General features: G+C 41.9%; 1 protein-coding gene across 2 annotated transcripts; it reads right to left on the bottom strand.

The window, feature by feature from the left end:
• Window positions 1-777: 777 nt before the first annotated feature.
• Window positions 778-25079, bottom strand: MAPK14 (mitogen-activated protein kinase 14). Of its 2 annotated transcripts, none has more exons than XM_058855755.1 (12): window positions 24692-25079; window positions 17782-17911; window positions 15568-15626; window positions 15083-15194; window positions 14532-14561; window positions 14059-14106; window positions 13501-13615; window positions 12471-12542; window positions 4977-5056; window positions 4404-4482; window positions 3959-4132; window positions 778-3168 (listed from the first exon to the last, which is right to left on the bottom strand). In XM_058855755.1, the coding sequence occupies exons 1-12, from the start codon at window positions 24805-24807 to the stop codon at window positions 3101-3103; spliced, it is 1083 nt and encodes a 360-aa protein (XP_058711738.1). In that variant the 5' UTR covers window positions 24808-25079; the 3' UTR covers window positions 778-3100. The 2 variants fall into 2 exon arrangements, with proteins under 2 accessions (XP_058711738.1, XP_058711737.1); XM_058855754.1 differs by lacking the exon at window positions 4977-5056 and adding an exon at window positions 7030-7109 and having other exon boundaries at window positions 24692-25077.
• Window positions 25080-26442: the final 1363 nt, after the last annotated feature.

Genomic DNA, 26442 nt, shown 5'->3' with positions numbered 1-26442 from the left:
TTTTAACAGCACATTCTGGAATTGTAAGTCTTGGCTGGAGAGATTGGTTTTCTCCCAGAAAACAACACACAACTGGTCCTGTTTGGTTTTTTTTTCCCTCTCTCCTCCAGCTAGGAGACAGCAAAAGTGAACAGGAAGGCTCATGGAGCTGAGAGAACACCCCCAGAACTGTTCTTTATCCTTCCTCAAATCAGCTGCTGTGGGAGCAGGAATCAGCACCACCTCCCTTGGTTCATCAGTGCCTAGAACTTCAGTGATTGTGGGTTGTGAATGAAGAACAGCTCTGGTCAAGCCAAGTTCTTCTGAGGGAGTGACATTGATACACAAGAGAAACTGGAAAAGCTCCACTGTGGTGATCCTTCCACCACCACTGAGATGACAGCTGAAGAGGAAAAAAGAAATAATTTTTAAACAGCAAACAAGCACAACCCACTCCTACTGGTGGAGGGTCCCAGCTCCAGGGAAGCAGCAGGACTGCTCTGTTAGTGTTGAATTAGTGCTGCCCTGCACTAAACAGAAAATAAAAGCTTGGGGGGGGTTGGGGGGGGGGGGTGGTTTCTGTGTCCAGTACTCATGGTCTAACTCCAGATATTTTTGTAGCAAAAAATTCTCTTGGGACAAACATGGACAAGAAGCTCCAAGGCAGCAGAGTCAGCCAGAAGCATGGCCTTGTCCCCTCCCAGCCCTCACACCCAGGATCCAGCACAGCAGAGAAATTCACGCCATGCTAAAACTCAGCACTTCAATGCAAGAGGTTTCCAAGTACCAGCAGCGCAGTAAATCTGAAAAATAGAGTTTATTTTTAACCAGTGGTATTGTGACATCTTATCTGGCATAACCAATTACAGCAAAATCCATGGATAGAAACAAAATAGCAGATCTCTGCTTTTGGGTGCAGTGTCCTGCCCAGGCAGCTGAGCACAGCACGGCACTGGCAGCAGGGAGTTTGTGCCCCAGGGGCTCCCTCAGGACAGACTCCAGTGAACCATTCCCACTCACACACACAGACACACCCACACACACAACACTGATACTTTTTAAAAATCTTTAGCAATATTTCCGCATGAAATCACACTGTAGCATCTACACATAAAATGGCTGATAAAAATAATCTTGCTGTAGGTTTACGTAGTATATCTACATTTTCATTTGAATACCCAGACTGCTGGCCCAGCAGAAAAGGGAGGTTTTTTTGTCTTGATTTTGTTGGGCTGTGGAGAGTTTTATCCTAGAGCACAACAGAGCTGCTCTCTTCGTCTCAGCCCAGACCTTTATTGAACATTTGGCCTGAGGAGATCTCTGGGAAGTAGCCTGGGAAGAATCAATGGCTTTGTCATCCAGGTCCCATCCCTTTGTGCTGCCTCTTCAAACATGGGACAAAAACACTATAAAAACACTCTGTGCCCCACAGGTAACAAGAATACAAAATACTGCAAAAGCCTTTCTCCTCACATACACGGGTACATTGCCCACAGGATGCCTGCAACAAATTAAGGTCTAAAAATGTTTCCTCAAACATTTGCCCTCAAACTGGGCTCCTGAGCTCCCCAGCTACAGATGGAGCACACAAACATGCGGAGAAACCTCCCTCCTGTCAGTCTCTAACTCTGGGCACTTCACTCATGCAGAGTCCTGGAAAATACAAAATATTTGAACCATGTTTGTATTCAAACATACTCCCTTGTCAGTTTCCTAGGGCAGAGATCAATCTGCTAAGAAATAGCCAAGAAGCTCTTATGTGAGAGGATGAAAAAACCTTCTAGTAAATGTTAGTTTCATGTATATAAATATTTGTATTTATAGATATAGACAGTGAAAGGGTGATTGTGTGTTTATGCATGCTTATTTCTTTGCTTTGGGTTCCAATACTTCCTAAAAGAAAAATCAGGAAATAAGTTCTGGTACAAGATACTATAGTAATTTCTTTTAAGAACACTTTTTACACTTGATCTCACAAGAAACCTTTCAGCCCAAGCTCTCCTCCTCTGCAGAGAGGTGATCAGAACAAAGAAAAAGTTGCATGTTTCTCTGTTGTTGGACATGACATCCTTCCCTCGTTGAAGCCTCTAGGATGGCAGGTATTTCACAAGGAGCTGCAGCACAGGAGGAAGGGTGCTGTGATTTTATGGCACTGCCTGAGGTACTCAGTAAACATTTCACTGTCGACTGAACTGCCCCCAGTGCCATCCCCAAAAAGTAAGGACAAAAATCAAGCAGCTCTACATGCACATACAGCTACAACATGCAAAAACACACCACCTTGTAGGGAACAGAATACACAAACGTGTGGCTAGTAAGGATCTTCCCCAACCTCTGGCTCCTGGGAGATAATGCTGAGAAGCCTCAGAACAAGAGGAGGAAGAAGGGGAAAAACACAGGAATACACAATCCAGGGGTTGAAGTTGTTGCCTCAAAGTTATTTCCCAATTACATTGAGTTCGTGCCTGGCTATCTGGGAGCCTTCACCCTGAAGAACAGTGGGTCAGATTTCTACCCCAGACTTCTTTTCCCCTCTCTGCCCATTCATTTAAGGCACAAACACATTTAGTTTCAAACAACATCTTTTTGTGTTCCAAGGATCAGACACTGGAAGGCCTCTACACTCTGCTGTACCAGGAAGATCTGGATGTAAATCAGACACCTGGTATTGAACAAGGACATCCCTCAACCCCATCTTCAGTCCTGAAGAAAACCGATGACTCTCTAAGCTTATAAACCAACTTTCATTCTTCTTGAGGTTACTCAGTTGTAGGAGAATTGATAAATGGCAATGATTGCAACCAAACCTTTAACTGTTACCTTCCTACCTCACCCCAGCAGTGCAGACTGGTGGTGGACTGTTACTCTGGAAGAACTAAGTGCAGTCAGAACAGGTCTCCAGAGGCTTGCCCCAGGCTGTACACAGAATACAAGAGCATGCAGCATGTTTACATAGACTCAGCTTCCTTCCCTCCCCCCTCCCTCCCCAGTTCAACACACACAAAACCCCTCCACTAAGGAGAATATTGTTGTGATGAGGCACTTGAATGATAATTGGAGAGTCCCTATGAAAAGGCCTTCCCTTCACAGTGAAGTGGGACAAAGAGAAGAGAGCAGTTTCTCAGGACTCCATCTCCTCTTGGTCAAGTGGCGGTGGCACAAAGCTGATTACTTCATCATAAGTCAGGCCTGGGGGGAGAAGTGGGACAGAAACTTAGCATCAGGACTGTGATAGCACCACCAGACACCTCTTCATGCAAGAAAACCTGCAACAATCTCCAATATTCCAACACTATTTTAAACAAAAAGTATTGCTTAATTAAGATAAAGAAGAGAAGAACGCTTACACCGCTCTCAGAGACCAACATACACCATAAAAGATACTTCCAGGGCATTGAGAGATGTGAGTAGTTTGAACACAAAGATATGTTTGTGTGCTCCTAGTAGTAATTAGTTACCAGGTACTATGCTAAATATTGCACAGCATGTGGTACATTCACTCAGTGGAACAACAGGATGCCCACGTTTTTATCACTTTCTTCTGTGCCTCTAACCATGGCTTAGTTGAACCTCAGCTCATGAGATGGCGAAAGGACTGAGGGGAGACTCACCAAGATCTGAGAGTGGCAGCTCCAATCTCTGCTCTCTGTGAGCAGTGACAGGACCTAAGGGAGTGGCTGGAGCTGTAGCAGGTCTGTTTAGGATGGATCTCAGGGAAGTTTCTTCCCCCAGAGGGTGCTGGGCACTGCCCAGACTCCCCAGGGAATGGGCACAGCCCTGAGGCTGCAAGAGCTCCAGGAGCGTTTGGACAATGCTCTCAAGGATGCAGAGGGTGGGATTCTGGGGCTGTGAAGGATCCCTGTGAAGGGCCAGGAGCTGGACTCATGATCCCTGTGGGTCCCTTCCAACCCAGGATATCCCATGATTCTACAAACACAAGAGAGGCTGACTGTCTCTCGCTCCCCTCCCCCAGACTCACTTTTCCATTCTTCAATCTCAAGTTCCCTGCTTTCAAAGGACTGGTCATAGGGGTCTGCCACAGGCTCATCATCGGGGTCGTGGTACTGGGCAAAGTAGGCATGGGCCAGCGCCTCTGCTGCCGTGATGCGTTTGTCCGTGTCCAGGACCAGCATCTTCTCCAGCAAGTCCACGGCTGCAAGAGCACCAGAGAGGGTTTCTCACATGAGCTGTGTGACTCTATTCTGAAATGTAAAGCTCCTAAAAGCCCAACATAGATGGGGAATCTGTAGTTTCCCAGGACCCACCCATCATCTAGCATTTTCTTCCTCTTACACCCTTGGCTCACACGTCCTTCATAAACATAACTCTGTTCTACTCCTGCAGGCAGAACAAAACTTTGGGTATCTCTGTGTCCCAACACATGCTACCTTCAGTTTCAGGAAAATTTAATAAACAGGTCTTACCCAGGGGATTGGCACCAATAAACACGTTTTCAAAGTTCATTTTTGGCATGTAAGACAAAGACTGGATGTAGTTTCTTGCCTGTGGAAATAAATGCTCTGTTGAAGTATCCGACAATCATCCAGCCAGCAAGACCAAGTACTTTTCAACCATCCTGAAGCACTGGTTATTATGGTCTGTCTCCTTGCTTATTCTGACACTTACTAAGCACATCAGCATTATCCTGCCCCAGCTATGGCACTCATGACAGTAGAGGAAGAGCTGACATTACTTGGGGTAAAGACTGAAAAGCAGAGAAGTGCAGGAAGAGCTGACTCCCTGGTGTCCCAGCAAGGCTGGGTACAGCCTACTGTCCTGTGCTGACCTGCACAACACAGCACACAACACAAAACCAGCTCACAGCCAAGTCTCACACGTCTGTGGTTGAGTACGCATCGTCCAAATCTTCATTTAGTACAAAAATTTTGCAGAAGAGCAGGTAGTTAATTGCCCACCCCATGCCACATGCAAGCATTTAATTCACACTCTAAGTGAAACCGTGCCCTGCAAACCCCCTTCCTCTGCTCAGATCTCACCTCGTGGCTGGGCATCCTGTTAATGAGATATGCAGGGGGCGTTCCCGTCAGACGCATGATCTGCTGAAGCTGGTTAATATCTTAAGTGCCTCGTCAAGGGCTTTGTTAAAACCAGTGCAAAACCCATCTCAAACAGAAAACAGTCACATACAAAAGCATCTCTTCTGCAAACCACAAGGCAAAAGCCATACAGGCAGGGTCCAGTAATTTGTTCAACTACCTGTGAAATGTTCAGCAATTACACGAGTGCACACTTAAAGCAATGGAGAATCTCTGCTCAGTTGGTAACTGCCAGTAGAGAAAGTATTTCTGTCCAAAGGAAGTAGCATTACACTGCAACAAGGTTGTGTTCACATTTCCCATCAATTTTAAGCCATCAGAGTAGATATTTCCTTTGGCTGAGGCTACTCCACAACATTTTCCCTGTGCTGTGCAGCTACACACAGCTTCAGGAAAACGAACAAAAATTAAAACAGAAACAAAAACTGTACCCTCTGCACTGGTTACCAGCTTTTTTTTCTTGCTGCATAGAAAGTGCTTAAGTTTCTTGTGGTGCAAAGTGAAACTCGCTCACAACTGACACCTTCTGAACAGCTTTCAGTGCCCTTTGAAGTGGGCTAGGTGACAGAAGGCTTTATATGCAAAATTAGCAAAACATTAAAACATTGCATAAAACAGAGTTAACAGGTATCAGTGAACAGGGAAAGTGAGAGTAAGTAAAGTAATGCAGCAGAAAACCAGAATTTGTTATAGTGACACACACAAAACCTTCAAACACTTCAGAGTTTTGCTTTCTCCATGCAATGGAAAAAGAGTAGAAATAGTATTTTACTGCTTTTATTTTTTTTTTTTTTAAACAGACTTGTTTCAGACCTGGATAAAAGCAATTATTATTTTTATTGTGCAATAATGTTTAAAAAAAGACCCACTTCAACTTACACAAGCAAATTAATCTTCTGCTTAATTTAGTCAACCTTCCACCCTATGTCTCTTCCTAATCCCCTGTACTTCAAACACCAGAGTAGCCTTAAAGTCAGTTCACAGGGCAACCAAATCAATCTGGGTTATTCAGCTTTAACCTCTCCAAAGATGGAACATCCCAGGGCTTTTTACATTGGTGGGATATTCAGCAAGTTGACCAATTTATCCCAATTTGCACTGCACATCACTTCAGCAGGTGTTATTCAAGGCTAATCTCACATTGGTATTTACAGTCACAGTTACAAGAACATTAAGCTGCAGCACAACATAATCTTCTCACCACTTTCCACAGCTCTGATCCTCTGCTGCACCTCACAAACAGCAGTGACCTCAGTGCTCACTGTGCATTCACCGGCTAATCCCTGGCTCTGATTTATTCACTCCACCTTCAGGAACAGGTAGAACTAAAGGCCATTTCACACTGTCTTTGCACAAGTTCTGAAAATAGAGGTCACTCCCAAAGTGGACTGCAGGAAGCCTTTTTGCTGCTCCCTTGGTAAAAGGCCCCCATACATCAACATCCCACATAGCCAAGTGCAAAGTCTGCTGTGTGCCCTGGAACAGCTGCTACAGCAAGGCACCTACAAGGTATTTTCTGCTACAAAAACAAAGATATGGCAGCAGCACTTCAGAAATTAATCACACTACAGAAGGAACTGTGTGTTTAGAGGATAACACACCTGCTCCTATTTAGAAAGATCCCTGGGTATGCAATCTGGAGAAAAAACAACTGAGACAAGCCTCAAACTCTTAGCTGTGAAAAATACTACCCCAGTAACATCTGATCATACAATAGATGACAAAGCATAAACCAACAAACTGAGAAAAAAGTCACAAAGCAGTAAAATGAGAATATAAAAGGATAAAATCATACCATGAGCAGAGGTAAGAGGAATAAAGATCAGATACACAAAGCGTAAGAACTTAAAGCCATCCAAGTGCAAAGAATTACAAAGGAAGAAAAATAACAGAAAATAAATCCCAACACATTCTACAGATAGACTACAGGAGAACGACACACAAACTTGAGACTTCTTAAAGGGCAGATATTACAATCAAAGTGTAAACTCACAGACTCTGAGGAGATTTTCTTCAAAAGCTCTGGCCCTGGGGTTCCAACGAGTCTCAAAATGAGCTTCAACTGATCAATATCTAATGATGGACCATAAAGGAAAATGCTGGGAGAAATCAAAATGAAAAGCGCAACACATCACCCTATTAGGGTTGAAAATTAATTCCTGCCAAGGCCTTGACTGAAAAGCTATTTTACGCAAACCATATTCCTCTTGTTTACAACTGAATATAACTGAGCTCTCTGCATCAGACAGATTGAACATCTTGTCTACAGATACCCCACATGCACTGAATTGAGCACTGCATCCTGAAGTATTTTGGAGCAGAAATCTTTTGCCCCACTGGCAAAGGCCAGATTTCCATGCTCCCTTCACCCCCTCAGGCCCCACACCAAGCTGCAGTTAGCAGGATTAGGTTGCATTAGTGACAGCTGAAGTAAAGCAGAAGGCTGGAAAGGGTAGGCACTCATATTAAGAAGAAAATCAAGGCTTTTTGTGAACACCTTCAAGCTCATTCAGCCACTTGTAAAGCTGGGAAGGTAAGGAAATGATTGGACTCTGCTCATACCCTGCAACATCACCTTACCATGGCACAGCCTGCCCACGGCCAGGGCAGCTGAGATGCTGCCGCTGGCACAGGGTCCCATCCTGGCACCTCCTGGGGACCACCAGGGCAGGGGGATCAAAGCACCTGAACATCCCTTCTGCCCTCCAGATCTGCTGGAGCAGCAGGGAGAAACAGAAGAGGCGCTCAGGTTTAACATATCTCTGTGGGAAGCTCTCAAGAGGGAACACTGCAGATGGAAAGAATGTTTTACCAGGAACAGACCTCCCCCCAGGCCACGTGCCAGCCTGAGCTGTCCCCTCCAACAAGGCCTAGGTGACAAAACACACGACTGAGGGGAGGAAAATCCATCAAAGACACTGTTTTATGTCTAAATCTCACAACACTAAGGAGACACAAAATATCCTTTTTAAAACCATCAATGCAGAATCTCCCTTCTTCCCTGAATTATCCTTCACAGGGATTTCAGTCTGTCTGTAATGTTTATATTTGCCTTTAAAATTATACAGAAGTAGTTACATAATTTTTTTAGACAAATCTTGTTTTCTGGGATCAATGCCTTCCTGATGGCTGAAGATACAGCTTCAGTTCCTTCTCAAGAGTATCCTTTGAGTACCACAAGAACTTCAAGAACTGTCACCTATTTAAAAAAACCCTAGCAAACAACTCAGAGTTCCTGTAATATGGCAAACTCTGTATGAAGGAAATCACCAATACTTTGCTAAAACCTTTATCTTTTGAGGTAAACTTTGGTCTAAAGTTTTATCTATAAAATTAAGAGCCCTGGAATTAGCACTTTGTCAGAACAGCTGAATTCATTTTTCACTTGTTAAGTTACTTGGCAAACTTCTAGCCAGTCAAAACACTCAAAATCTAAGAGTAAACCCAATATCTAGTTGGATTTAGCACAGCTGAATTGCTAACTCTGAACAGTCAATGCTTAAAATGAGATCAGAATATCCATTGCTGTAGAATTAGCAAAGGACACTCTACTAACCACAACTGGCTCATTTAAATCAGATTTTCTTCAAAGCTATTTAAAACAGTCCTTACTTCTTTCACTTATTCTTGTGCAAGCAGCAGTTGAAGTGCAAATTTTAGAGTACTAACATGCCACAGCTCAGTTTAAATTATTTAAAGGCATTTAAAAGCCTTTGCACTGGTGTGTCAACAATATTGCTGCCCTATTTGCTAGTGGAATATACTTCTCAATTAACACAGAATATGGAACTGGCACCGCCAAAACCCAACCTTGCTTCTGGTTTTAGGTCTGCCATCTATAACCTGCTGAACTGCAGCATTCTTTAACTACAGGGCCCATCACATCCCAGAGAAATGAGCCACAAGCAATTAGACAGGAAAGAGATTTAGTAAATAAAAAGCAGAAGAAAAACACCACCACGTGTGCATGGAGAAGGAAAGCACAGCATGCAAACCCCAAGTGCCAGCTTCAAGAAGGACTGATGAGGGATTCTAAAGTTCAGAAAATAACCTGCTGTCACCACCAGCAGCAAGTCTCACAAGACTGTAAGAGCAATCCAGGCAAAGCAAAGTTCCAAGTTGTTTTAGCTGCCACCACAAGCAAGAATAAAGTGTATCAGAAGAATGTGTAATTTTAGACTGGTTAGTTATTGTGGAAGTTCCATAATACTGAATAAAAGTAGTAATAAAAACACTTCAGAGTTTAAGGGAACATAGTCAACTTAAAACACACAGAAAAAGCTAAACTAGTACAAGAAAAAAATCGAGGTAGTCTTATTTTTACTTTATATTATTTTATGCAAGTCAAATATTCAAACAAAGTCAGCTTTCCTACTTACTTTTATGAATCATTCACACTACAAGAGCTGTAAAAATTTATGTGTTTAACAGAAATTGATCTTGGCATCAGACAGATACAACAACACCATCAAGAAAGCCTCAGAGTCCAATGCCTGAAGGACTCTGATTTTCATCACCTCATTTTTTGGTCTCTGACTCCTTTTCCACAATCTTGAACCCCTTTTCCACCTCCTGGCAGAGATTTTACCAGTATTAGAAATCCATCTTTCATCCAAATGCTTCACCCATAGATTACAATAGGAATAATTCAATTTCCTTACATTCAGTTGTAAATTAGGAGTACTTCAGCAATCCTGCGGAGCTAAGCCCAAATTAACCACAGGGTTTTTTTCTAAGAGTATCTTAATTCTTGCTTTAAGTCAATGATAGCTATGTTTAGAATCTCTACAGATTCAGAAATTTAAACTCAACATTCATTTATCAGAGGTACAGTCATCACAGATAGCACTGAAGATCATTATTTCAGAGTCCAACTTTATTACTTACCTGAAAATGAACTTACAGCTTACCTCTACTGCACAGGTGCATCCCAGGGCTGTACAATGAAATATGTGATGGACTGTAAATAATATCACAGCATTTCCGCCAAATCCTTGGTGAAAGGGACCAACAAAAGAACCATCTGAACAGGGGGATGATCATCCTGAGAAGCCATTACATATTCTGTCACTTTAATTTTGGAAACGTAAGGCTACACAGTCGAGAAAATTTACATCTTGAGACCAAAAAGCAAGAACTACTTCAAATTTTCAGTTGTCAAACAGGAGCAGTTTCCAGCAACACAAAGTCACATTGCCTCCAACTGCACAGGGAATTTTCTAGAACTGCAGTGGATTTGTATATACAACATCTATGGCTACTGGACACAAGTCAAACATACCTTAAATTATTCATGTTTATATTAATTCTAAAGTAAGTCAGCAATTGTACAGAGACACTACAGGAGGAACAAGGGCCTCTGCAAATCTGCGGGTACAATGAAATTATTAAGAGCCCAAAACCACCCAACAGGATATAAACCTGGAAAACCCCTTCAACTCTCTCTGAAAATAATGGACATATGAAGATTTCAAAGAGCCTTCCAAGACAGGAAGAAACTATAACTGTTATCTTAATTCTGCTTGCTGTCTTCAGATGTCAGCAGACTGGAGTGAAAGCTGCCAGCCTGCTCCCCCCCTTCCAATCCCTGGGTAAGTGTTCCATGCACAAGCAAGATTCAGAACCAGCCCTGTTCTCCTTTTAGTTTTAACCTTTTGATCAAAAAGCACAAACATAAATTGGGGAACCACACAGAAGGACTGGAAGAATTACAGTACTACAAAGTTTTGTCTAAGATAGGAAAGGATTTAGTCTGTTTTTCTTAAATCTGAGAAACTCAGAACAGAAAGAGCATTTAATTAAAAAGCATTACTGCCATTTGCAAAAGAAATTGAGCATTTAAAGTAAATTATCACAAGCATCTGCTGGGAGACATAAATTAGTGAAGTACCTTATTATGATAAAGCAAATTAGACCCTAGAAGTAAACTTCATTTTGCATTGCAGATATCAGTGGCTTTAATTTAGAGCTAAGAACAGAGCTGGAGAAAAAACTTCTCAGACTTGGAAGAATCACCATTTTGTTCAATTCATAAAAACCACAAAATAAATCAAAATCATACAGCATTTCACATACATTGCAAATCCTATTACAAATAATTTAGTTGCAATCATCAAGTTCTTTAAGATGTGAAGTGTCACTGTTGCTAGGGTCAAATAATGGCAACAGCTTAAAGACTTTTGCTTTGTTTGAATGAACAATTCTTGGTATCTCAGTTTTTCTTAAAAGAAACAAACAAAAAAAATGTCTGTCCAAACCAACCTACACATGGTGAATCAACAGATAAAAATATACCAGCTTTTGTTTAATTCAGTTTCTGTCTCTGACAACAGAAAAATAAAGGAGAGATGACTACACAGTACAGTACAAATACAACAAATTTAGAGAGAAATTAAGAGACGGAGTCAAGCAGAAAAAGAGGAGAGGACAAAGTCAAAGCACACGGAAAAGGGAGGTGACACTCTGAAAGCTGGAATGAAAGCTTCTCCTCAGGAGGGAGTTTTGGAACCCAGATGCTTTCTGAAGGTAAATTAAACAGAAGGCAGCAATTCCAACACCATTTTTTTTTTTTTTTCATCAAGTGCTAACATACTTGAATTAACTGACATAAATACTAACAAACTAACAGAAGTTATTAAAATGAACAAACTGTGGTTGAAATAATAAACTTTGGTAGAAGGTGGGCAACATAATTTTCTCTGGCAAATGAAAGCCCAATTTCTAGGCAATGAAAAATCTTGCCAGTAATAAATTACATCCCAATCTTGTGTGGTTAAACAAAAATGTTAAGTGCAACAATTTGCATCAAGTCTCACTTTCAGTTTTCTGGGGAAAATATGACCAAATCTCACAAAGTCCTCTCAAATTTGCTGAAGTGTCTTACTTTGATGAGGCAAAACAAAAATATTCAAGAATGATTTTTCACATCAGTACAAGCACACTGTGAAAGAAAGTTCACAGTCTGTTTCCAGTCAAGCATGGAAATGGAACCTAAACATTTCAGAGCAACTTTAGTGAGAACCTTGGCACTAAAGAATCTGCAAACCCATAGCTTTCACCACCAGGATACCTCCAGGATAAAAGGAAGAGAGGCCAGAAGGGAATCACATTTGCAAGAACCCTGAAGCATGAGAGGATTCTTGGCAGACATCCATGCAAGTATTATCTAGAAACTCAACTAATAAATTTAAATAAACTTAAAGGAAAGTAATAGAAACATTATGTAAATCTAGTGATGACAACAGACAATAAAGAGGAACAGATGTGCAGCAAAATCAAGTACTCACCTTCTTGTACTGTGAGTAAAAGAAGCCATTAATTTAAAAACAAATTAACGCAAGTCCATAACTAAACCCAGAATTTATTTTCTTGTCAATTATGTGAAAATGAAGAGCTAATTTCAATTTCAAAAAAAAAGTTACTTCTAAAGGATACGGTCTGTGCCAGGGAACAATGTTCTTCCAGTCAACAGTTCAGCCATAATGCAACCCACTGACCAAATATCAACTGCACAAAACAGAAAACAAAACATGATGCTTAAAAATACAGTCTCAGCAGAACCACCCCATCCAACCAGTGCAAACAACTCTGTTCTTACAGTGTCTCATGGCACTGAGGCAATCTGAAACACATTGCAAGCTAACTGATACTATTCTGTGTCATCTAAAACTTCTACAAATAAGAGAATTCAAGATCAGGCAACTCCTCCTTCCAGACTATAACCTGACCTGAACACCGAAGAGCTGGGGAGGAATCTAAACCATCAGAGGAAGAAACCTGTGCAAGAGGACTCTGAGGAATGGATTTGCATGTGGCCTTACATAAATGCCACCCAAACAACCACCAACTATTTCACTGAAGATACAAGACAAGCCCATACACATGCAAGAGGGGGGAAAGAAACCCTGTAAGGTACTGATATATGAAATTGGGGTAGCACATAATTTTCTTTGGTGCTCTCCTGTACAAGAACTATTCTCAGACTTTGATTTTCTTCTCTGCACCTGATCTGCAAGTATTGCTGGAGAGAAGATACTGGAAACTGTGAGGAAGATAAACCTATGAAGAAGTGGCTAACAGGAGAGGAAAGGATGGGAGATTTATCCACTTTTTATCATTTCTTCACACTACAGCTCCAGACATTCTCCTCAACCAGACACATTCCACTGACTTATTTTAAAAAACACTCTGCCAGGAAAAGCAAGGGATAAGTGCCGACAATATTTTGCTGACTGCAGTTTCAAATGCTCAAATTTAAAGAAGCCTGGTGAATGCTATTACAATGTTTCTTAACTTCATCTGACAGACTGTGGCTCAAATACCAGCTCTGAAGCACAATTACCAAGAGTGTCAACATATGCAATCAAATGAAGTGGGAGCACGTGCAAGGACAACCTCTTTTTTTCCTCCCCCTCACAATTCAGAAGCTTGACAAAACAGAGAATTCTTGTGCTAAAGGCATTACCTGTCTGGTTGTAGTGCATCCAGTTCAGCATAATCTCAGGAGCCCGATACCACCGGGTGGCCACGTACCCAGTCATCTCATCATCCGTGTGCCGGGCCAGCCCGAAATCCAGGATCTGCAAATACAAAACACCAAGCACTGCAGGGCAACAGTGCAAACTACCCAGCACAAACAACCAGACAATCACTGAACCGGGGACAGGAGGGGTGGGAGAGCTGCAAAAACAGATTATGAAACCAAATTTCACAACCTGTGAAAAGACACTAGGCTAGAACAGCATAGGACTCGACAATCAGAATCATGTCTGGGTATCTTGTCTCCAAAACAAGTGAACACAAACTAAAGCTGTTACCTCTGCACTTTCACGATGATTCACTAAAAACACAGGACCAGATACAAAAACCACTTCCTTATAACTCTACTGCTGGGAAGCACATTATTCTTTTTCTATGAAAGTATTTTCAAAAGGAATTGTTTTGACACTTCAGCTGCAAGGGACATTCACATGGCACTCACTCAATTCTCAGTCAGACAAACCAGATTTTTTAATTACATTACCTTTAGCTCACAGTCTTCATTAACAGCTAGGTTACTAGGTTTTAAATCCTAAAAAAATTAAACATCAGCATTAACAGCGGAGTATGTGCTGTTTCACAAATCTGAAGTAGATAAAATTTTAAATGGAGATAAAAATACAGATTCTAACTGAGTGCAAATACTAACTTTGGATAAATTACTTTATCACAGAGTCAGAAATCTCTCCTGTGGTTCTCAGAGGTGTCACATATAGCCAAAAATGCATAAAGGCAACACCGGTGCTGCATATTTGTATTTAAGAGAAAAGCAAATTCACAAAAGAAAATTATGGATCTTGACAACCACTTTCCCTGGTCAATCTTTTTACTACTAAACCAAAATAATTCTCAGAAAATTTTCTCTTGTTTCTCTTGGTGCTACATTGTAAAAGTCTATGCTTCATTTTTTAAAGATATTGTTTCACTACAGGAAATAATCTTAGAATGAATACTCACCCTGTGTATTATGTCAGCTGAATGGATGTACTGTAAAATAAGATGACAAAATTTATGTAACAGTCCAAGCAGCCACCTCCTCATCTCTTCCCTAGAAAATACTGCCCTACCCCAGCCCACACAATTCAGATGCTCCAGACTGCCTGCAGAAGGAGCCAGCTGTGTGTCTGTGGGTTGCACCAGGTGGGTGTTCCAGTTTGCCTCTCCTTAGGAACACCCAGGAGTGCTGCCACCTGAGTGGAACAACACAAGTAAACAAAACTGAAGAAATGGAAAATTCATAGCAAGAGTAGACCATAGAGCATCACAATTCATAATTTTTCAGGCTCTGCCCATAGGAATACATAAAAATGATAGGTAACCTTACTGATGCAGAGCTCCTGAGAGGCAGAAGTGAAAGAACAACAATAAAATATTATTATACAATACTTTAGGGAAGTTACAGAAGCCCCCCTATGCACTCAACTGAATCTCTGAGGATGTAACATTCACCAGGAACTTCCACCCTCCATGGTGAGCTGTGCTCATTCGGGGAGGACAGGAGCACTCACCTTCAGGCCCCGAAGAATCTGGTAAATGAGAAACTGCACGTGGTCATCAGTGAGCTTCTGGCATTTCACAATGTTGTTCAGGTCTGCTCCCATGAGATGTGTCACCAAGTACCTGCGAACAAAAGCATACACGTGGGCCATGAAGCAATCTCTTGAATAGGATTAGGATAAAAATTCCCTATAGATCTCCAGTGGCAGAGCTGACTGTCCCAAAGCACGTTGTTCAGTGAAACACAGATCATGACACTTTAAATAATGTAGCGATTTAGTACAGTGATTCCAACAGCACTGGGCAGCAAACCACAGCAAGTGAACAATTCTGATTAGTCCAATAGCTTAGAAGCTACTATAACTTTGTGCTGGAATTCAGGATTACTTGTGAGTGATGGCAGACAAATTAAAGAGACAAATATTTCTGTCATAACCTGGGAGGCATAAGGAGATATAAAAGACATTTTGTTGCAATCTTCAGAGAAGTTACCTACACATCATTGAATTCTTCTAGTGATTTGGCAGGGGTGAACACGTCCAACAAGCCAATCACCTAAAAAGAAAACAGTGAAGAGAAAAGCTGTGAAATATATTTATAGCATACAATGATACAGTTACTAAGATCCTTTGTGGCACTGAAGTATTTATTCCAGTACATGTTTAATTTCCATCTGTTCAGTGTTGTGCTTTATGCAAGCTAATGAGGTCTCCTGGAACTTGAAAACCTGATGCAGACACACCTGAGAGCTCTGCAGCTCCATTTACTTGCTCAAATCTTCATGAACTAGATACAGGATACAAAAAACTACCTTATGTCCAAGCCCCTCAAACCACCACACCTTCCACATTCACATGTTCTGTGCCACATAAAACCAAATGTTTTTATTCAAAATTGAGATCTGAATAGTCAAGACAGTAGCACTAATATGCCTGCCTGAATCAGCTCTGATCATCTCTGCATCCGCAGGATTTTTAAATCACAACCTAGACAACTTTCCACAGATAAATGAAGGTATGATGAACTGATAATATATATATGTGTGTATATATATATATACACACACATATATATCTGTAAAAATGACTTAACTTCCTTTTATTCCTTACTCTTAAAGATACATAGGCTCTTTGCAATACCAATCAAAAAATATTAATGAATCTCATACAGTTGTAGTCACAAACTAATTTTAATTGCTTATCCTTATTAGTTTTTCTTTGGTGCGTCAAAAGGTAAATCAAAGCTTTCCTGTTTGAAGAATATCTCAGATATGAGAAAAGGTCCAGAAAGAAACTCTTGAGTACTACTGGGGTTTTTTACAGGGGCATGTTATGCTAGGACAAGGGGCAATGGCTTTCCACTGAAAAAGGGTAGATTTACATCAGATATAAGGAGAAATTCTCCCCTTCGAGTATAGGGAGGCCCTGGAATGGATTCCCAGAACAGCTGTGGCTGCACCATCCCTAGAAGTGTCCAAGGCCAGGTTGGATGGGACTGGGAGCAACCTGGTCCAGTGGAAGGTATCCCTGCCATGGCAGGAGGTAGAATTGGATGGTCTTAAGGACACTTCCAACCCACAGCATTTGATATTTCTATGCATATTAAGCAGGATCAGAAGTTACCTCTACTGCTGAGACAATGGTATCCCACAGGAAGAAATACTGACAGTAATACAAACATGCATCACAAGTTCCAGAGATGTGAGCCACACCAAAAACATCAAGATGATTTATGGGATACCAGCTGCTGACTGCAGTGGTCAGGAACCACACCATACAACCATTCCTGCCACAGCATGAAGTTCTGAACAGATCAGCCCAGGAGATCCTTACAATCAGACTATCCTTGGCTTTTTTGTGCTAGGTAACCATCCTGGCTTTGCTCAGCTCATGTCCAAACAGTATTTCCCTTCTGCCAAGACAAAGTTTGCTGGGACAAAAGAAATCAAGAGCCTTCCTTTCTTCTTCATGTTCTAACAGCTCTACAAAGAGCTGGTTATGAGAATTTTTGCTCCATTGCACACAGAATTTGCTCTAAACACCATGCAGTATAAATACATTGGCATGTTAATGTCACACACAGAGGAAATCGGTCAGGCAATTGTCATCTATACCAAACGGAAGCTTTATCAAAAAATAGTTCAATATAACATTTGCAACATTCTGGTTTGCTTCCTTGTTGATGATTTAAGTGGATGGCTCGTATGAACAGCCATCTAATTTCCACCCCTTCATCACCACCCCTTTTTTCCTCCCTATTTTACCCACAGAAATCTAATGAATGTCTGCTTCATAACTTTCTGACACAGGCAAGCCAAAAAAAAAATAAAAAAAATAAAAGCCCTCCAGAAGTCACTAAAATCCAACAATCTTTCTTTAAATAAATGCTTAACATTACAAAAACTGCAGTTTACTACAACAAGTAAGCAGGATAATGTGTTCCAAGTCCTTATGAACTTGCTAAATAGTGATTTTGAGACTATTCTAGAAAACATTATGATTTTTTAATACAAAATTGGTTACTGTGGGGTTTTTTGGTGCTGGTTTTGTTACTCTGCATGATATGCTACAGCTCTAATACTTTGGACTACTGCAAGCTTTGCATTTAGCACTACGACAAAAAACACATCCAGCAAGATATTTAAAAGCAATCTTGATGGATGCTCAGTCCAACTTCAGAAAAGCACTTCATACCCTCTCCCACCACTCACATTTTCGTGTTTCATGTGCTTGAGCAGCCGCAGTTCCCGGTAGGTCCTCTTGGCGTGGATGATGGACTGGAAAGGCCGGGACAGCTTCTTCACCGCCACACGCAAACCAGTTTTTGTGTCAAAGGCAGAACTGCAACAGAGAGCAATCAAATAATCAAAATTAACCTTTTATGAATGCCTTCAAATCCACACTTATTCTAGACAGAATTATCTAGACATTGAGTTACAAGCAACACCATTTCTCCAATGAAAATGATTTCCAGGTATCCTGGTCCATAACCTGCATACCACCCAGAATCCCCAGATATTTACACAACTGTTGGTTTGTGCAGAAAATGTTTAAAAGATGAGTCTTGTCCACAAAGTAAAGGGAAAGCTTGTAGAAAAAAGAGAAAGGTTTACGACTTTGCTGTCTGAAGTGCTCTTAAACATCATTATACACTAAAACTCTGGAGAGAAGAGTACTTGTAAATACTACCACTATTCCTAAAAATACTTTCAAACAGCACACTTGATCACAACATGCTATGCTCAAAATACTATTTTCATGGTTTGAATCCATACAAAATTCCAGGACCTGGTCTTAATAAAATCAGTTATGACCGTTGTCAATCATAACTGAAGCTGAAATTAAATTTCTTTGGTAAATCTCATCCAATCACCAAGTTCTGTTATACAAAAGTGCATATAAATAAATGATACATAGCTGTACATTACAAAATCTTGTCCCTTTAGCAGAAACCTTGTACATATAAATAATATTTTTTCTTAAGAGTCCATTATTTAATCCTACTCAGCATACATATATATATATACACACACACACACACATATATATACACACACATATAGAGTACAGTAAAATTATATTTTAAGTAATTCCTTATGCAACTTACAAAGCTCTGGTCTGTTCAAAAGGAAGAGGGAGGAGAAATAGAGGATGTGAAATCAACACTTGAACCAAGACAACAAATATGGGGAAAGTATGGAATGCAGAGTCATACAAGGACAATACTGGTTGATTTTCCTGCTATATTTATGGTTCAGGTGAACTCCTGATTCCATTTAAAAGCGAGTATGCACTAGTCCTTGATAAACATCAAGCAAAAAGGAATGCTACATATTTATAAAGTGTGAAATATAAAGCTTAACTAACAAAGCTCAAAACCAATCACAAAAGCAGTCCTAGAATAAACCCACAATTGCATATGCAAACCACAACGCCCACCCCACCAAAGGAGCTATTTGAAATAAATGAAGATGTCATTTACTTTTAAAGCAACCACCAAGAATTAACCTCCAGACTCTTTATCTCAAATTTGCCCAGTTTCCAAGGAATTTGGTAAGTGAAGATTATGAGAAATAGAAAACACACCACAAGCACCCTTTTAATGAGCAGTGACCCTTCCCCCAGGCCCTGGCAGGGAATGGAAAAACCCTCTGTGCACAGTGGAAGAAGAGCATCTTGCTTTCTATAAAGGGCATCCTCAGAGTGGAAAGAGCTCTCTGGAAAACACACAGGAGTACAACAGGTCACAGGAGCAGCAGCCTGCCAGAGCTGAATTACTCAAGCTACATCACACTGGGTCAAAAAACACCCATTAGCAACTTCCACATGCATCCTTTACACCTCAGCCTGGCAGACGAAAGAAGACATTGAGCACGAATTTTTTAATGTTGATTTCAAATTCTCAAGTTTTCATATATCACTAAGAAAAAAAAAAAATCAATATTTAAGCAGCAGCACTTCATGAAATTCTGAATTCAATTTTTTTTCAGCCTCAGGTAAAATTCACCATTTTGTAATACACAAACATCCCAAGTTCAGCCTGAAATTACATGCCAGCATTTTAATGATACATAAGGTGCTTTCTAGAACTTAGAGCAAAAATAAGAGTAGTTATCATCATTCAGCACATGCACTTATAAATTAGTCATGGATCTTCACCAGTTTCCAAACATTTTAGGTACAAAATGCAGCAAATACCAGTAACTCTTTCATCTTGTAAAGAAGGGGATCCCCTGCATCTCAAACCTCCACAACTCCAGAGTAAAGTTTCTCTTTTGGTTTCCAAGATTTTGAGATTTCAGAGCCACCAGACATAAGATAAGCTATTTTTCAGGATTCAGATGAAATTCAATTTCACTTTCTGTTTTTAAATTACATCTTTTGGGGTTATATCAAGTCACTGTACTGTTGTAGTAGCTGTACAACCTCCAAGGGAATTGCAGTCAGCAGTACTGGTTAAACAGCACAATGCACAAGCCCAAGAAAGAAAATTCTTTAAAACTGCACATTCACAATCTAGACTTAAGGTCAGAACACAAAGTTTGGTCATATTTGAGGCCTAAAGACTATTTCCCCGCAGATAAAATCATGCTGAGTAATCTTTTGCCAATACAGATAACTGGCTAATGGTTCCTGCAGAACTACAGAACAGCTGTCAGCTGGAGAGAACATTTTAAAGGACACTAAGCTGCCTTTCATCACAGACTTAAAACAGCTGCATTACACTGATCATATTTCAGCTAAAGAAGCCCAATTAGGAAAAAATTGCACGATCCATAGTTTTAAAACCATTTTAAAACAGGATCAGCACAAATTTAGAATTTATCACACTATTTTAAACCTCATACATAGTACGGTGCTACAGCAAACAAAATGCATCCACCTCACCCTAAGCAAGCTAAAATTACAATTCTGATCTAACCTGAATTGAATCCAGAACACAGGAGCTAGAAGAAAACAATTATTTTAGAGAACCTATCCACTGACAGTAACATTTGAAGCAGTCTGAGGAACTAAAGTATGCACTAGGTTACTTATGAGCACAATTTATTTAAATATTAGATAATCAGAATGTTAATTTTTGTGCAAAGGCTGTTTTGCTAAATATATGCTGCTCATTGCTAGTGCCTCTGCAAATACCCAAGCTGAATCTCCTTAGTGCTAGCTCTGAAGTTAATTTATGCACTCCTAAGCAGACAGAAAAACAGTTAGTACCTGACAGATTATTACTGACTGCAGTCACTTCTGTACCTGCACTTTAGTCATTACCTCCCAAAAACACTATAAAAGTTGCAAATATCATTCTCCTGTGCTAGATTAGCTTCTGCTTCAAAGAAAGCTGCAATAAAAATCTCACTGTAGGACAGACGTGCTCTCACTAATTTCCCTTCTTAATATACCAAGTCCCCCTACAGTTCAAACTTCTCGCCAGCACTTTCAGAGCTCTGCTCACAGCTTTTCTGTACCTGCCCTTCTCCTACTCAGCTTCCCCTTCCTCACATTTTCTGCCAATCCTTCCTGTGTGGCTGTTTCATCCCACTCAGTTTTACAGTTCTGTTCCTATCACTCCTCACAGATCTACTACACCTTGCTGGAGGAGCAGGCACCTGTCCCTCCAAGCACACACAGGATTTGGAGGCACTTGCACCCTTTGATAAGGGATTAGAAAAGAATCTATAGAGGAACTGTTTTTACAAAGGTGATGTTTAGGTTTACTTCATTTCCTCTGAAGCCTAATGTTTTAAAATTTCTTAAATCTATAATGTTTCTCTGTATCCAAGAAATTCAGACTCGGTGTTAGTACAACCGTGGGTTGAAATGGGAAAAAAATCACAGGTTTTGGAGGGGTGTATCACCTGACAGTCTACAAAAAAAAAAAAAAAGCGAAAAAAAAAAATCTTATGCAAGATTTTGAAGAAGAGTAAATCTTGGCTGTTCAATCCTTTCCAAATTAATTAAGGCAACACAGATAGCTTGCAAAGCAATTAAACCAAGCCCCTTATTTTACAAAAGCATCAATACAACAAGAATGCCTGCAAAAATATAACAATTAAATAAACTAAGAGTATACAGAATGTGCTTCACAGCCTTTTAGAAATTGATGGCAAAATCTGTGAAAACACCATTTTGCTTAGCTCAGAGCTGGCTGAATTGATGCCAGGAGTCAAGACTTCCCTCCAGCACATGCAAGAAATGAAGCAATCCTCCAAGTGAAGTGTGAGTCACCAATCAATCCCATCTCTGTTCAGCAACTTCCCACTGCAAGATGTTGTATTGTCTAGGCCCCTCGCCTCCTTATGTGAAATATTACAAAATGCATCTATCAGGAACCTTTTTTTTTTTTTCAATCCAGGCCCGGTTACAAAAGCATGCAAAAGACTGTGTTGTATAAATACACAAAATGTTGCAAGAATGAATGAAACAGCATTTCATACAACAGATGCCACGACAATTGTTACATGACTTGGGAAGAATCAATCTGAGGATATGTGTAGATATTTCTCAAAGTTTTGGAATCGAATCCCTGTTTCTACCTCCAACACTTACAGTTTTTAAAAAATGGATCCTGAAAAATACCTGACCTGGCCATTTGAACCTCATTCTTCCAACACTGCACATCACCCTTCAGAAAACACTGCAATATTTGCTCTCACTTCAGGCACATGTTTCAGGTGTCTCAGGCTGCCTGCAGAAAATGCCTCTCCCTCTACCCACCGACTCCACAATAGTCAGGTTTGTGTGTTAGGGAGTTCCAAGACATACTAACAGCACATTCAAAGCAGCCTACAACAGCTCCATAGTCTAAGTGACTCATCTGGCAGCCTAATGCTTTCTTTTTTATTCATTTTCCCCTCCAGTTTCTGCAGATTCCTCATTTTCAAATGCCTCGTTTTGACAATTTAAACAACAGAGCATTGATTACATTTGAATGTAATAATACATTCATGAACATACATGAAAATATATTTATCATTTTAAGGATTGTTAAAACACCACTATGTACTATCCTAACAGGGATACACCAAAGTCCAAATGAAACTAGGTAGCTTTTTACTGGAGAGAAGAAAAACAACTCTAAAGAGACAGAGAACAGAACAAGTCCTTGCAGGAATACCCTACATAATATGCATCACCACTTGTAGCTTAATAAACTTCCATAAATATGCGAAGGTTTCTGTTGTTTTCTTGAATTTTTCAATTCTGACATACTTTCCATATCACTATATCTTTTCTGAATACTATTTTTAGAAGAACATACAGGAAGCCATTAACATGGACTGTAAAAAGACTCTGTGCCACATATCTGAAATTGCTTCCAATACAAAACTGTCTCACTTGGTCTGAACAAAGTTGCACAATCTTTGAAAGTTTTGACACAGCAAAACAGGAAATTCATGATGCAAACTCTTCAGTTACTGGTTGAAAACAAACTTTGCAAGTATTACATGTACAGTGGAGATTGTATGGAAGGGGAAAAGAAAATAGTGGGGTATATCATGTCGGATCAACCTTAAAATACAAAGGACGAGGCACTGAGCAAATTAATTTCCCATTACATTTCAGGAGTAGCATAACTCTGTGACACTTAAACGGGTATTTATCAGCTGTGTCAACAAGGTCCTCCTTTCACCAAAAGAAACCTGTCTATTCCCTTCCAATCAAAATCATTCTATAATTGTATTTAAAAAAAAACAATCAAAAACACACCTCAGCAAGTATACTGGTTATTCTTGCTACAAAACTGACCAGCCTAGTTTACTTTTATGAAATGCAAGCTCTGCACACTTCAATCACAGCATTTTAAAAAATGTATGTTATTTAAGCTCAACTTGCCAACAATTTTATAACAGGTAAAGAACAGCTGAACATTTAATTAAAACTGTAGCACATGCGAAGCAACTTATTTTCTTTACTAGCAGAATGCAGCATGCGTCCCTCCTTATAATAAAACTGATATCCATAATGTAAATTCGCATACTATGTTAATAAAAACATAGGCATGCCTGCTCAAAATACAACAGCAAAGCAGTTTTGTAATTATGCACCCATATTTCAAAATTCTGCTCACACTTTGACAGAACCAAGGAACACAGAATAAAAACCAGAATGCTCATGTAGAGTATGCTTCTTAACTAAGGGAGGCAGTAATCTGTGAACACTTCACTAAATGACTGCTAGAGTCTAGAATCAAACTGATTCAAACACTACCTTGTCTTTAAGCTTAAGCAAAGTATGCAGCTCCATTTGTGTTTAATGATCCACTGCACCTCAGCGGAGAAGCTACAAATTAAGGATGCATTGTATCTCACACATGTAGCCTGGTTTGTTCCTATTAGGTAAGCATTAAAAACCAAACTCTTCAAGCTCCCTGTATTTCTGCAGGTCTCACACCAGGACTTTACTCTCCCAGGGAGCACATACTGCAGTAATTCTATAGCAATAAAACAAGTCTTCCTGTGTTCATCTATTACTGTCAAGAAAACATCGGTGCTTGTAAATCCACTATAACAAGTCAGGGATACAAAAACAGTCCTCACAGCATTCTCTCTACTTCTTGCCTATCAACAAATTCTAGATAAAAATACAATTGCCTCAAATATAATCTATCCTTTAGGCCCAGAAAGAATCTGGGACAAGAGCTGCCAAGCCCTCAGTTCTGCAAAGCCAGATATGGGGGGCTTACCAGGCTCCATCCGTCTGCACTCCCCACCTACTGACTGCAAAAAATCACACTGAAAATATGTCCATAAGAGATCATTCGGGGCCGGGGGGGGGGGGGGGGGGGGGGGGCGGGGCCGGGAACAACACATTATTATCTTCCCCTGCAAAAATGTTTCAGAGCCACCTGCCATGTGGTGCAATCCCCGACCGCATTCCAGAGACGAGACTGCGGCTTCCCGGCAGCACCGCGCGTAAACCCGGGATGAAAAATATCTCTTGCAGGAGGCTGGTGAAGAGCTGGGGGACAGGAACCTCTGGGGGACAGACAAGCCCCGCTCGTCGCAGTGCCCACCCCGCACTGGTCCCACCGCGGGTCCCTGCAGGGCAGAGGGGGCGCGGGGCGGGGCGTCAACCTAACGCGACCTCTTCCGCACAGCCCCGTCCCCTCCCAGCACTCACCAGACGGAGCCATAGGCCCCGGAGCCGACCGGGGAGAGGTTCTGGTAGCGCTCGGGCACCTCCCACACCGTCTTGTTTAGCTCCTGCCGGTAGAACTTGGGCCGCTCCTGAGACATCTCGCTGCGGAGCCCGCCCCGCCCGGCCCGGCGGGAGGGGGAGGCTCTGGCCGCGGCTGCAACAGCACCACCGCCGCCGCCACTACCTCCTTCTTTTCCTCCTCCTGCAGCAGCAGCAGCAGCAGCAGCAGCAGCAGCAGCAGCAGCAGCAGCGACTTCTTCCTTCCTTCCTTCCTTCCTTCTTTCGCTCCCTCCCCTCAGCGCTCCCGGGCGGGGGCAGCCCCGCAGCAGCGACACCCCCGCTGCCACCGCCGGCCTCTCACGCCCCGCCCCGCGCCCCCGCCCCCGCTGCTCCCCCTCCCACAGGCACGGGGGGCGAGGCCGAGCGCGGCTCCGTCACCGCCTTCCCCCGCCGCTCTCCCTCCCCGAGCTGTGCCAAGAGGGGCGGGATGGCCGCATGAGGCGCGGCTGGCGGTCCTGCGGGCAGCGGCGAGCGAGGAGGGGGCGCCGGCGTGCGGGGCGGGGATACGCTCTCGCCGCAGGTGGGACGGCGCAGGCGACACCGCAGCCACCGCCTCCACCCCTCACGCCCCACCTCTCATGGCACAGCCCGGGCGGCGGGCGTGAGCTCCGGCTCCGTACACCCCACACAGCCCTGGGCGCTAGCCGCGGGCACCGGCCTCGCTGTCCCCGCACAGCCCGAGCGCAGAGCCCGCTCCCCGCGGGCGGCACAGCCCAGAGCCGCCTCAGGGCTCCTGAGGCTCGCGCTCGCGAGAGCTGCGGGCGCAGGGCACAGATGCCCCAATATGGAGCCTGCGCGGCGCTGTCTCGCGAGAGCGGCGCTGAGGGCGGCGGGCCGGGGCACGCGCCGAGCGCGTCCCGCCTCCCCCCAAGCGAGCACCTCGCTTCTCCCTGGGCTGTTCTAAAAGTAAAAAGAAAAGGAAAATCGATAAGAAAGCTTAGTTAGGGCAGCACAGGGTGAGTAACTGCCTGACAGGGTGTATCTCAGCCCGAGTGCTCCTGAAGCCTTGCAAGCTGGTATGAATTGTTCCTGTGAACTTCCCAAGGATGTTTTGTTCCCTTCCAGAGGTGTAAAGTCAGGGGTGTTGGGGAGAGCTAAGCTCGCATTGCACGTATTTCCCAGTGTCCTGATCCTTCTCTGTGTTTTTTGAGAATAAGCTACTTCTCGATACTTTTCAAAAGGCCTTGTGATATCAAAGATGCAGTTGTGTTTGCTTCCAAGTGCATGCTTAAGTCTCAAGTAATTAAGTGTAGCAGGTTAAGCTAATTTTGGAGTGGAAGCCATGGTGTCTTCACCAGGTAGTAAGTTCAGAATATCACTGCAAATAATTGACGTTGGGAATATGTGTTCAAGGCCACTTAGCTTTTCATCTCAAGCTTTAGAAAGGTGAATTGCTAGCAATACAGTGCAAAATAGACACGTTCTGAATGGGTTATGGAAGCTTGCTTTTAAAATATTTGGCTTCCCATACCAAAAACCTTCTTTTTCTCTGTACAAAGTGGCACCCTGTCCTATGGTGCTGTAAATCATTGAAGCCCACAGGAGTAAACACTTAAGAGTTACCACTGCTTGCACCTATACAGTAACTACTTCTTGCTGTGTTAGGGTTCTTAACACCTTTAATTCGCAGACTCTTGCTTCCTGTTGGTATTGCTGCTTGTATGCCTTTGCCT

The sequence above is a fragment of the Poecile atricapillus genome, chromosome 23, assembly GCF_030490865.1.
Source record: "Poecile atricapillus isolate bPoeAtr1 chromosome 23, bPoeAtr1.hap1, whole genome shotgun sequence".
In the NCBI taxonomy this organism is placed as follows: domain Eukaryota; kingdom Metazoa; phylum Chordata; class Aves; order Passeriformes; family Paridae; genus Poecile; species Poecile atricapillus.
Note: the sequence above shows the minus strand (reverse complement) of the source record. Positions and strands in the feature narration are given on the sequence as shown.

What these genes read in the sequence shown, in the direction of transcription:
- MAPK14 (XM_058855755.1), bottom strand. Translation starts at nt 24,807, where the DNA reads ATGTCTCAGGAGCGGCCCAAGTTCTACCGGCAGGAGCTAAACAAGACG. An exon ending in ATGAAGACTGTGAGCTAAAG is followed by an intron (nt 13,616 to 14,058) that starts GTAATGTAATTA and finishes TTGTATTTGCAG; the next exon opens with ATCCTGGATTTCGGGCTGGC. An exon ending in TGAGATTGAAGAATGGAAAA is followed by an intron (nt 3,169 to 3,958) that starts GTGAGTCTGGGG and finishes TTCTCCCCCCAG; the next exon opens with GCCTGACTTATGATGAAGTA.